The 14037-nt window shown below is 34.0% G+C and overlaps 1 protein-coding gene across 1 annotated transcript in view; it reads right to left on the minus strand.

Annotated features, from left to right (window-relative positions):
- Positions 1-2359: 2359 nt before the first annotated feature.
- Positions 2360-14037, minus strand: part of LOC128660480 (palmitoyltransferase ZDHHC11) — a 238200-nt gene continuing 226522 nt past the window's right edge. The window contains exon 11 of the mRNA XM_053714347.1: positions 2360-3520. Within this exon, the coding sequence (XP_053570322.1) occupies positions 3144-3520 (377 nt within the window). The 3' untranslated portion in view covers positions 2360-3143. The remainder of the gene's footprint in view (positions 3521-14037) is intronic.

Below are 14037 nucleotides of genomic sequence, written 5' to 3' on the forward strand. Positions count from 1 at the left end.
TTATTATTATTACAGAATAAAATAGACTTGTATGGTGGAAAATAATATATTTGCTTTAAATATAATCCAGTTATGCACCATATAAAAATTTAAAGTGGTTTTAATTGTTATACACTCATATAGAATGTGTCAGTGGTTATATTTTAGTCACTTACACATCATTAGAAAATATAAATAAATACTGAGTGATGTATTTTTTCCCCTTTATTTATATAAAAAATTACCTTTTAATACAATAAAAACAAATTGACCTTGTTATTTTTTTTTTTAATCAGGTTTAAAACAATATGAAAACTTCTATATTTAAATAGTGTTAAATCACGTAATGATTGTCATGTAAAGACCAAGATTGTATATAAAGTATATCAAATAGATATCTAGTAGATACAGTATTTATGTCAATACTACTCAAAATCATATATAAAATACTGTATAACCTAATAATCATAGTAATAAAACAGAAATCAATATATACTAAAATAGAAACAAAAATGGCAAAAAGTGCTGTACCTTATGTTATATATATATATATATATATATATATATATATATATATATATATATATATATATATATATATATATATATTAGGTTTAATGTTGAATATGGTTTCGAGCATGACTTGATACATTATTTGTAAGTTATAGTATAACATAAGCATAACTGATTTTTAGCTTTTTTTTATTGTATATTTGTACTTTGTATTAAAACATCCTAAATTACTGAATTACAGCAAACTCCCCAAAAAGTTCTTCCCTAATATAAATTTTAAGAATTAAACATTTGCAACAAAATATTTAGCATAAATAAAATGATAGTGCATTTAAACTGCATCTTTACAGCATAAGTGATTCTACTGTTCATAGTACAAAAACACACTTAAAATGGTTCCGTTTTATAATATAGTCTGTTTTCTTAGTACAAATGTTATGTAAAACAGAATTTTTCATTTTTTTGCCTAGAACAGCTAAAATAAAATGTACAAAAAATATGTAAACATGTTTTCATTATTGCCATTATTTTTGAAAAACTACATGAATAAATAGATTGTTCACATCTTGTATAAGTTTTAGAGGTAAATCAGAAAAAAAAAACATTTCTCAAACACTTCTGTATGCATCAAATCAAACTCTGAATGCATCAAAATGCCCTAAATAGAAACTTAGATTAATCCAAATTATGTACAAAGTAGTTTTACCAAAACTTTAACTGAACCATGTTTGCTTATAATGAATACAGGTGGTATATTTACCACCTGTATTCATTATGAGCAAACATGGTTTAGTTAAAGTTTTGGTAAAACTACTTTGTACTTTTTCTACTCTGGAACAGAGATACTATGGATCTACAGTAATTATGTGGATATGAATAGATTAGTAGTATAATATATTAAACAACCTTCTTTTTTGACTTAATGTCAGCAAACGGTTTCTGTTAAACACAGTATTTCATATAATTAAAAACCAGTAGGGCAAAAGGAAAATTTATCGATACCTTATGTGGAAAAAACATTGTACTCATCGTTTTCTATAATGCATAGAAAAGTGAAGCATTTAAAAGGGACAGTAAAGCCAAAAAATATTTTTTATTATTTAATTCTGGTACAGAATGCACATTTAATCAGTTTTCCTATGTACTTTTTATAATCTAATTTGTTTCTTGGCATCCTTTGTTGAAAAACATACCTAGGTAGGTGGGCTCAGGAGCAGTAAAGCACTGTGAAGAGCTAGATGCTTATTGGTGGCTGGAGATATATTCCTCTTTTCATTGGCTCACCCGATGTGTTCATCTACCTGTCAGTAGTGCATTGCCACTCCTTCAACAAAAGATACCAAGAGAATTAAACAAATTTAATCCTAGAAGTAAATTGGAAAGTTGTTTAAAACCGTATGCTCTATCGGAATCATGAAAGAAAAATTATATGTTTTTATGTCCCTTTAAACATATACACATTTTTAGTCAACACTATTTAAGTTAAAGCTGTTTAAATTTAAATGGAAACACTTAAACAGTCTCAGTTCATTGGCTGATGAGTACAAATGCTCAATAACATTAGAAACAAATCTTTATTAACTAATGAGCATTATCAGGTGCATATCAGCCAATAAACATTAGCAGGAAGAACATAATGGTTACTGCTGTTCTTAGATATGGATTATATATTTTTTTGGAGTACAAGGTTTTTTTAGGGAGGATTCACTTTTAATCTTGCATTGCTAACATTTTCTCACTTAAAGGGACACTATACCCAAACATTTTCTTTCATGATTAAGGTAGAGAATACAATTTTAAACAACATTCCAATTTACTTCTAGTACCTAATTTGCTTCATTCTTTAGATATACTTTAATGAAGAAATAGCAATGCACACAGTGAACCAATCACAGGAGGCATCTATGTGCAGCTACCAATCAGCAGCTAATAAGCATATCTACATATGCTTTTCAGCAAATATCAAGAGAATGAAGCAAATTAGATGATAGAAGTAAATTAGAAAGTTGTTTATAATTGTATGCTCTTTCTATATCATGAAAGAAAAAATGTGGGTTTCATGTCCCTTTAAGTCTACTATGGAAACTTTTGTGAGCTTCAAAGTTGTGAATGTATCAACCATCTTTCAAGTAACTATCTATTGCCTGCGACATGGTAAAAATGCATGAAACATTAATAAGATATACACATCTACTTTTCAGTACCTCGCAATCCCTCCTCAACATTGTATAACTACTAGTCATGACTGTACAGCTATAGCTGCCATCTTTTCATTCTTCAAGTATTAACTTTTAAAACATACTTTTTATAGAAAAATGTTTTTGTGGGACCCATTATCACAAAAAAGTAATATTAGGGTTCCATGAAAAAATAATCTGGGAAACCTGGTTTAGGCCTTCATAAAAAAGTAAAAAGAAAAATTGTATTGACTTCTTGGCTCCCAGAACAATACTCAATAAACTGCAGCCTTTTTTTTATACACACATAAAAAATAGAGAGTATTTTGTATTGTTTTGTAGATGAAAACATTTTGGCTTGAAGGTGCAAATGATTGTTCAGTAAAATTTAGTTTGTATCGAATATAAAACATCCTTGGAGCTTTGTAATATGCGCTATTTGGCCCTCAGTACTTATATAATTTACAGTTTTCCTCAGAGAGAAAGACGTGGCACTTCAGGAGGCCTTGATCCATCAAATGGAGATATAGGCATAGTTCTCTGTTTATTTTGTAAGGTTTCATAACCCTCACTTAAATGTGGTGTCCAGTAAACAATACTTGTTGGCAAATTCACTAAAACAGAAGCTTCCTCATCTCTTGAAGGGGAATTAGTTGTTTCTGAGATGCCCATTTCATTGTCTGAACTCATAGCAGTAGCTATTGTTTTTGCTGATGTCATACTTCCTAAAGGTTGTTGCTTGGATGGAATTTCATTAAAAAGTTGGTTTTCCAGAGAAGACTTTGTTAATGATTGGACTATGTTATCAGGGGTCCCAGATAAGAATACATCTGATTTTTCTTGAGCTTCAGCTGTAAAAAAAGAAAAAAATGTATTTTTAGTAATTTTATATTGAAACATTTATTGATATTGTTAAAATATTTTATAAAAAAATTGTGATATGTTTAATTAAAGGGACATTAAACCTAATATTTGTTCTTTCATGATTCAGATAGAGAATACAATTTTAAACAACTTTCTAAATTACTTCTGTTATCTAATTTGCTTCATTCTTTTGATATTCCTTCCTGAAAAGCATATCTAGATAGGCTCAGTAGCTTCTGATTGGTGGCTGCACATATTTGCCTCATGTGATTGGCTCACCCATGTGCATTGCTATTTCTTTAACAAGTAAATTGGAATGTTGTTTAAAATTGTATTCTCTGTCTGAACCATGAAAGAAAAGTTTTGGGTTTAATGTCCCTTTAAATTTGGGTATATAAAAAAAAAAACTAACATAATATACACCACACTTTTCTGAATAAAAGACACACCGATAAAATTAAGTTGTGGAAGAAAATCATTGAAACATGTAGGCCATAGAATACGAAAAGTAGAACCTAAATATGTTTCTTATTTTTTTTTTAAAAAAAAACTCTATTCCCACATACTGCTCTGTAGTACTGCTCTGTATTATTTAACTCATTTTAGTGTGTGTGTGTGTGTGGGGGGGGGGGGGGGGGAGGGGTCACCTACCCTTCTACATTACAAATTATAGCAATAAATAAAAAGTGTCACAAAACACACCAAAAATATTGCAAAGTTCAGTTACAAAAGTTATAAAGGCTCAAAGATATGAGATCTCAGGTGTTAGAGAAAAAAGGCAGTCAAAGGGCTTTAACATAGACATACATACATACATATACATCTTTCAAAATGTATACAGGTAGCCCTCAGTTTACGCAGGGGTTAGGTTCCAGGAAGAATGGTTGTAAATCGAAACCGTTGTAAATTGAAACCCAATTTATAATGTGAGTCAATGGGAAGTGAGGGAGTTAGGTTCCAGGCCCCTCTCAAAATTGTCATAAGTAACACCTAATACATTATTTTTAAAGCTTTGAAATGAAGACTTTAAATGCTAAACAGCATTATAAACCTAATAAAATAATCACACAACACAGACTTCACTTGCATTTTTCTGCAAACAGTTCTTTCTATGCATTCCAATCTGGACTGATTTATAGACAGGAAGATCTTGTTCCTTTGAAATCTGCTTGATAGCTCAGGTCTGGTTAAGCTGATTAATTTCAGCTTGCTTGGCTTTGCTGCAACACAAGCGGACAGCTCCACCTACTGGCTATTTTAATCAATGCACTGCTTCTCAATGCTTTTCAATAGCAGTCACATGACTGGAAAAAAAGGTTGTTATTCTGAAACGGTGCAAATTGAACCGTTGTAAACCGAGGGACACCTGTATATATGAAAGTAAACGAGATCACTTGAGTGCAATCGCGATTTACGGTAGAATAATTACTGCACGTTTAGAGCTCTGCGTAACAAAAAAAGTGTCACAAAACACATCAAAAATACTTTACAAAGTACAGCCACATTCATAATAACACCATCTAATATAAATGATTTTTAAAAAAAATATTGCACACAAAACTTATAAAGGCTCAAAGATATGAGATCTCAGGTGTTAGAAATAAAAAAGGAAAGCAAAGGGCTTTAACATAGACATACATACATATAAATGTCTATATATTTGTATGTGTGTGTATATATATATGTATTTACAAACATATAAACACATAAATACATATGTACACATAGATAGATAGATAGATAGATAGATAGATAGATAGATAGATAGAAAAGGGCCTTTGCAGTTAAGTAGAGGAAAACATGTAAATGCATATTTATGCAATATTAATTTTTAATAAAGGTTTTAACTATGTATTTACTGTAAATATTTGACATTCCAATGTTCTGCACATAGCAGAATGTGGTATAAGCAATTTTAAATATATATTCCTATACATCTGTATATGTATATATATATATATATATATATATATATATATATATATATATATATATATATATATATATATATATATATATATATAAACCAAAGAAAATGCACTCACAGGACTTTAGGATATCAGTAAGTCAAAAGTTTATTTTGGGGACTAATATCCCCTTCTTCAGAATAACAATACTTTGCCAAACAACACTCTTATATAGTGTATACAGTGAAACAAAATCAATTCATCAAAACCTGGTGTGCACAATCAAATCAAACATACAAGATTCATAGCTGAAACGCACGCCATAACTTCACTTCCGGTTTCAGAAAAACATAAAAATATATATCAAGATGATTTATACAAAAATAGGTGAACATCAAGGAAAATAACCATCTCAGACATATCACCACACGTAATGTGAATAAATTCTAGTGTGTATACCTTCAACTTTCAATAGATGCAGGTGTATGGCGATATTCGCCGTGAGCCAGGCTTGAGGGTCATTGGTTGCCATGGTAACCACAGATGCTGTTAAGTGCGAGTGCATGTGCGCATGACTATACCAAGAAAGCCTCATGTCCTAGATGTCTGTGCATAATAAAATAGTATGAATTATACAATGTTTTCAGTGATAGCAATATTTAGGTTCATAAGAATCCTGTGCTGGCCGGAGGGACTAAGATGTACGGTTTATTACATATCAATTCATGTGATAAAGAACCAGACCATCTTTATTTATTAGTATCTCATTTCCAGCGAGTTAAGTGTGCCAAATGTTCAGATGCACCTTTACCAAATCGTTTAATTCTAAAACATATCAACAATTGTATGCAGTGCTAGATATAAACATGGTATCTCAGAGTGGTTACAAATTAACCAAATACCTTGAATAATATATACAATATCTACAAGTGTCGAACAGATAATTTCAACAGAACAAATTACTTTGGAAATATACATCATAGACTTCATTCCTTTGGAATCAGGTTAGTAATTACATGCTGTAATGTATGCCATAACATACTTGGAAATATATATGTAAACATAGATATACTGAAGGCCCAATAGGGAACACCGAATCTCATGAGTGACTGTAAATCATCTGTGGAACTGTAGAGAAATATGTCAAGGTGTGTAGAGGATCAGAGTGACAATCCCAGAACACACCTCAGGCACCAGTAATGTACCAGGAGAGCATGCAGACCAAAAGGTTTGCCGCAGACCTGATAGCCACTGTCTCCTCTTGCACAGAGATACCGCACTCCTGGTCTGTATCAGGTGTTATCTCCTATATGATTGCCTTAAAATTAGGTGTGGAGTAAAGTCCACGGGGGTGGATGGTCCCCAATCTGTACATCCATTCCGCTTCCCGTCTCAGCAGAATTTTCTCTCTGTCTCCACCCCTATCCAGCTTCGGAACATGATTGATGAGGATAGTTTTTAAAGAAGATACCGGATGGCCCCTCTCAGCACAGTGGTGTGCGCCACAGGTTGATTAGAGTAGCCTTTGTCCAAAGTCTGCCTAATGGCCAATCTATGGTTGGCCATTCTTTCTTTCATGGTACCCTGCGTTTTACCCACATAGCAAAGGCCACAGGGGCAAATGAGTATGTAGATCACGTGTGTCGTGTTACATGAAATAGAGAATCTGATCTTAAAGATATTTTATTTCTGTGGGGGTGATGAAAGGATTTTGTTGGAATTAGGCTGTTGCAAGGTACACATCATAGGCATTTGTAGCAATCTTTGATATTGGTCCTCTGTGTGTGTTGGCAACTTAGGATCCGTCTTGACTAAAAGGTCTCTTAGGTTGGTTTTTGGAGTTTGTGTGTATATATATATATATATATATATATATATATATATATATATATATATATACATATACATATATATATATACATATACATATATATATATATACATATACATATATATATATACATATACATATATATATATATATATATATATACATACACACACACTGTATATTATATCTCATCTATCTATAGATATATATTGTACCAAAATACCATCAGATATACGTAGAAATATTTATTTATGAATAAATAGAACATATTCTTTCATGTGAAGAACATTGGAATGTGAAAAATTCATATTTTCAAGTCGGTTTAGTGCGCATGAGAATATGTGATTGGGTTTGCGCATGAGATGGGTGTTTTCTTTTCCCCCCCACTTTTTTTGTTCCATTGACTTCTATTGAGGAATACATGAAGACGCATGTAATATTGTAAGTTTGGCTTTTTGCGCTCCTCAGGTTAGTGCAAAAGCGAAAACAGTTCATTTTCAACCCATAATACGTGCGCAACCTGAGGAGGGCAAAAAGTTTACTTCGACCGCAGTTAATGCTAAAGCCACTTGTAATATGGCCTTAAAGCTAGTTATTGCTATCTAACCAAGTCGGTTACTGTAGTTCTGTCACTATATAAATTCTAAACCTTTGTTATCCCTTTTCCTAGATGGTATAAGTAAAAAAAAAGTAAAAGATCTAGGGTTCCTTTTTTTTGTAAGACATCTTGGATCAAAACTTTAGGTTCATAACTACAATTTGTTCTCCTACATTTTGTACACTTGTGGTCTTTTTCAACAAGAACATATTAAGTTTGCTATTGACAAGATAGCACAGAAAGACTTGTGTTGAGTTTCTATGACAATGAGCAATAAAACTTACGCAAGTTTAAGAGAATAAATGCAATAGGGAGAAGCAGTGGCAACAGTGATTTTTGGTGTAAAGTAAAACAAGAAAGAGATAATTTAATATCTTTGTGTGAAATCTAGTGAGGGAAGAAAATATATTGCTGGAATCTCCCAGGTCATTGGTGGTCAGTCTCTTTTGGCTGTGGTAACATCCTTTTACAATTATGGTAACACCTCTAAAAAAAATATTTTAAATTCCTAAGATTCAGTGGTTCCCCCTAATAAAAGGAAATAGTGCAGTAAGCAAAAATAATGGGGAATATGAAAAGAAGAGGTTATACTCTTTTCATCAATATTCTTCAAAAGTATGTGGGTTAAAGGACCACTAAACAATGTAGAATAGCATAATCAATAAATGCTAAATAAATAGACAATGCAAAAGCACTTCACAAGTAGTAGATTTTTCCTGACAAATTTCAAAGTTAGTTTTATTTTCCTTTCCACTGCATCATGCGAGAGCCATCAGCCAATCACAAAATGCATATATGTATATTCTGTGAATCTTGCACATGCTCAGTAGTAGCTGATGCCTCAGAAAAAGATTGAGCATATTTACATAATAAATGTGAATTAGAAAGTTGATTAAAATTGTGTAATCTGAATCAAGTTTAAAGGAACATTAAATCACAAAATACAAAAAATGTGTTTCAATAGAGTTTACAATTTGAATGAACTTTCTAATCTACATAAATTATCTTATGTGTATCTTATATATTGCTTAGTCTTCTTGGTATCCCTTTGTTGAAAAGCATGCTAGGCAGGACCAGGGAGCTATCTGCTAATTGGTGGCTGCACATATATACCTCTTGTCATTGGCTTACTGATTTTTGCGCTTATTCCCAGTAGTGCATTGCTGCTCCCTCACCAAATGGATACCAAGAGAATGAATCAAAATTAATAATAGAAATAAATGTAAAAATTGTTTAAAATGTATCATAAAAGAAAAAAAAATTGGGTTTAACGTCCCTTTAATTTTGACTTTAGTAATACTTTAATGCTGAATATCCAAGATAATAAATAAAATAAACAATAAACAAGCAATTTCAGAATGCAAGATACCTGTTATAATTATATATAAAAAAAGCCACTTTCATTAAAGGGACACTAAACTCAAATTTGAATTTTATTGTGTTTATTTCATCTTCATTAGAGGTTTTGTATACTAAGTTTTCTTCCTGAACCAGATACATACTAGAAAGTTATTGCTTAGTGTACAAACTCATCCTTAGCACAACCTTAAATGGTCACAATAAAAACACATTATCAAGTTTTTAAAGTAGTTTATTAGTGGTTGGCTTTGTATAACATTTTAGCAAACAATTTTTTTTTTTTTTTTTTTAAACTGTCAGGTAGTATAGAGTAGAAAAAAGGAAAAAAAAAAAAGAGGAAAATAAGCAAAGATAGAAGAGAAAAAGAGAGACAGAAAAGGTACAAATTGCATAGAGCGGTGAACTGAATAGATCATATTAAAGTTTCATTTTCCAGTTATTAATGAAATTTACACAGTTTAATGTGTCAATATACTTTGAAAATTAAGCATATAAAACTGCCAATAAAAAAAAGAAATAATTGAATCATTATGTATAACAAAACCTAATCTACATTTTTGACTCATCAAAGTAGCCACCTTTTGCAGATATAACAGCCAAACACACTTGTGGCATTGATACTACAATGGAAATCAAATATTTTTGGACAGTTCTTCCCAACACAGAAGAAGTTCCCACACATTAGTTGCACTTGTAGGTTATTTTGCATGTACCCTTTCGTCTAGTTCAGCCTAAACCAACTTGATGGGGTTTAAGTATAGAGATTGTGCTTGGACTTGAAGCCTACCTACTTGATCTTTTCTTGCAAGATCTGACATAGTCTTTAGGTATGTTTGTGTCATTTTGCTGTGGTATGAACCCCTAACCAACTAGGCATATACCAAAGTTGTAATAGTTCTTCTGGATGCCGCTCACTCTATGCATGTTCCTAATTCTGAATTACAGCAAAAGAGCACTGGGCAATCATGCTTTCTTCATCATGTTTGACAGTTGGAATCACACATGAGGAATCACCCTTTTGCCTACTCAATGCTGTACAAAACCCAACATTATAAACTGAAAATTTGACATTTTGATTAATTGGTCCATAATACTTTTATCCAGTCTTCAGTAGATCACTGGCGATGCTTCATGACACAGGCAAGCCTCTTTCTTATGCTGTCCTCTTCACAACAGCTTTCTTACTGCCACTCTACCTGTCCAACTTGCAGCTCAAAGCCTTTTCTTCAAAGTTGAAAGTGAGGCTTACTTCGACCTTTGTTTAGCTGTACTTGAGAAGAAAAAGTGATTGGGATAGCGCTACGCAGCTGCGAGTCTTATAAAGTGAAATAAATATATATTAGTTTGGATCTATTTAGCTGTACTTGAAGCTGGTGTCCAGTGAGCTCCATATCACAATTGTGGTTGCCTCTCAGAAACTTGTCTTCTGATTCTGTTCTGACTTTGGGTCTGCCAGACCTTTTCCTCCAGTTTCCAAGTGCCTTTTGATTGTGAATGAAACTGTAATCATTGACACCTTGACTTTCTTTATAATTTCTCTTAAGGAAAGACCTACACTTAGGTGTTTCAATAGTCTCTCTATTTTCTTTTGTTAATTGCCTTTTTATTGCCATTATGATAGCAATATACTCCTTTATGTTGTACAATACTGTCCCAATAATCCTTTAGACGGTATAATAAGAGTCTGCTCCAACACTGCTTTTATATAGACAAAGGGTTTGTAAGTAAATAACAAAAGCTAGGACAGCTGTAGGAATTGTTAACATTAATTTTCAAGGCCTAATTTACTACCTCTGAAATTTACGCTTTCCTTTGTAACTTTTGAAGTTATTCGCTGTATAAAAAAAATTGGCAAAAAATTGAGTTGTTATAAAACTTTTGACCGATAGAGTAGGTAAATATAAATATCATCATGGGTTGCCATGTTCCTTGTTCAGAGAAGGATTGCCTGGTATTTCAGGGCTGGACTTACCTGGCGGAATCAGACTGATATACTTTATGAAAGTTCTTCTCTGTGAAAACATTATTAGGCTAAAAGAGGCTTCTCCCGGTTCACTTCCGGTGGGAGGAGCGCCTAGAACTACATATGAGCTCTGAACACGGAGCAGAGATACACTATACCCCTACATCCACTCTCCGTTTGCGGGAAATAAGCATCCCGTTTGAGGAGAGTAGACTGGTAAGAAGCTATTCGGAAGTCCACTAAGCCCGAAAAAATGGTTGTTGGCTCTAACCGGAATCATCTACAGCAGGAAGCCTCAAACGGTGGGTAAGGTTGTGCCACAGGAAGCAAGCGGATATCGGAGATAGCTGAAAACAGGATCATGGCAGCATGGTGTTAGCGCCCGACAGAGTCTATACGAAGCAAGAGCAAGAAAAAAAAAACTCTGAAGTCCTATCACATCACCCTTTTCGGATATAGGCTGCTGGAACGAGCGAGAGGTGTCTCGAGCAGGCTTGTACCACTGGAAGGGTAACAGTGAAGTTGGCTAAGGTTGTCAGAGATGCTACTTCCGATCTTCTGGAACTAAACCACAAGTATAAAACCTGTAATAATGTAAAGACACCATTCATATACTATGTTGGTTATACATGCTTGAAATACCCCGGTTGCAAAGATAATTTATACCGCCTTTTAGGGCTTAGAATCAATCCCTATAAAGCCATACACAGCCTTAGAGAGGCAAGAATAACCTGACTGTTATTTTCGGCTTTGCATAAAAGAGGCTTCTTCCAGGTAGTAAATCGCCATAGAACAAGCTAACAAGTGTTTGAGCTGGTGTTCGTTCCTGAGAGAGCGCTTCTCTTTCTGTATGCGTTTGTAATATGACCCTGGGAAAGTCTCCCTAAGGGTAATCGTAGAAACCGATGTGGACTCCTTTCCCAGTGTGCTAAGAGGAATTTGGCTACAGCTCAATAACGAGTCCTGGGAATGCCATTTTCCTTGTTCAGAGAGGGATTGCCTGGTAGTTTGGGGCTGGAGTGGCCTTGTTAGGCTAGACCAGACTGATATACTTCAGGAAAGTTCTTCTCTGTTAAAAGCAGTATTGGGCTACAAGAGGTTGCTCCCAGGTGGTAAATCACCATAGACAAGCTAACAAGTAATAGAGCTGGTGTTTGTTCCTGAGAGAGCACTTCTCTTTCTGTCTGTATGTATGTATGTATGTATGTATGTATGTATGTATGTATGTGTGTGTGTGTCCGTTAACAAAATCTATGTTCTATAAAAGTATTTGTGTTCAACTGTATAAGGTAAACACTGCATCTATAGATCATCATTCCTCACCAGTGATCACACACACAACCCCTTCTAAAAACACCCTTCAGGAGGAGATATCCGGACTCCATTTTATGGGCCTCACAGCAGAACAAGGTTGATAGCTGTCATTCAGATACACATACAAGAGACCTAACCATTAAAGTATGGTCAACAACTAGGAAAAGAGAAGACATCTTCCCTAAAAATTCATTGCTGATGCCAATTAGATACCTAATGCAAGGAGATGCACATAAACATCTAGAAAAATGGGAAAACAAAGGCCTTTACAGGGTAGCGGACATTATAGAGAAGAACACACTGATACCTTTCTCAAACCTACAAGAGAAGATCGCCCCCCTTAAATTACAATGGTTCATGTATTTACAATTGCAATCTTCTCTCCGAGAGTTCCTCAGGGGTGCGCCTAGTAAGGTGTCTACACCATTAGAAATTTTCAGTGTTTGCCCACACAGTCCCAAACACTCAATATCCAAGCTATATGTATCTATCCAATCCCCCCCATCTGACCCAAAAACACAAGTAATGCTGGCATGGGAGAAGGTGCTGGACACAGTAAAACATAAAAAAGAGTGGGAGATCATTTTTCAATCAGGAGATAAGGGCTTATTAAGTGTTGACTTAAAAGAGAACACATTAAAAACAGCCTTCAGATGGTATTTGACCCCAGTCAGGTCAGCACACATCAAACCTCAGGGGAGTAACATGTGCTACAGAGGATGTGGACAAAGAGGCACATATAGGCACATGTGGTGGGATTGCATAGCTGTGCAAGAAATATGGAGCAAATTATCTGCGTTTATAGGCCAGTTGATAGATGAGGAAGTGACTCTTACCATACAACAAGCACTACTACATGTACCCATAGAAACTTATCACAGGCACCTGAACACCTTCATTAGAATTCTATGTACAGTCACAAGAATATGTATCGCGAGATACTGGAAGGTAGGCGCACTGACATGGACCGAAATATATAATAAAATACAATTTACCTACACAATGTACGAGGAAGCAGCAGGAATTCTAAACAATAGAGAAACAGTACAAAAAGTTTGGCTTTACTGGATAGGTAGACAAGAGCAAACACCTAAAGTCTGAAACTCACATGAGCCGATACGGGGTCGACGGGGGTGCGCCGTGGGAAGGAGTGTCTCCAATTCCCAGGTAATATACTATTCTTACAAAGAGACACTGTTTTATATATAAATGGAGGGAGAAACTGTTTGGTTTGTTTACAGTTAGTACTTTATTAATTGACTTTATTATGTTTGTCGTGAATACTACTCACCCCACAATTATGTGGCCCATCTGCTTGGTTATATGAGTTGGGTCAAGGTCATGGGGAATACTTGCTAAAGAGTGTTAGCCCAAGTTAGTGATATGTACCCTGCTTTGTGGAAAGGTACACAGACGGGCATAGAGATTGTTGAGTGCTCCCGAATACTTATATGTAAGGGGGGGTGAGAATGTTATGATAAAAGTACTTTTTTTTTTTTTTCTTGTATGTATATTACTAAAAATTTCAATAA

The sequence above is a fragment of the Bombina bombina genome, chromosome 5, assembly GCF_027579735.1.
Source record: "Bombina bombina isolate aBomBom1 chromosome 5, aBomBom1.pri, whole genome shotgun sequence".
Lineage (NCBI taxonomy): Eukaryota > Metazoa > Chordata > Amphibia > Anura > Bombinatoridae > Bombina > Bombina bombina.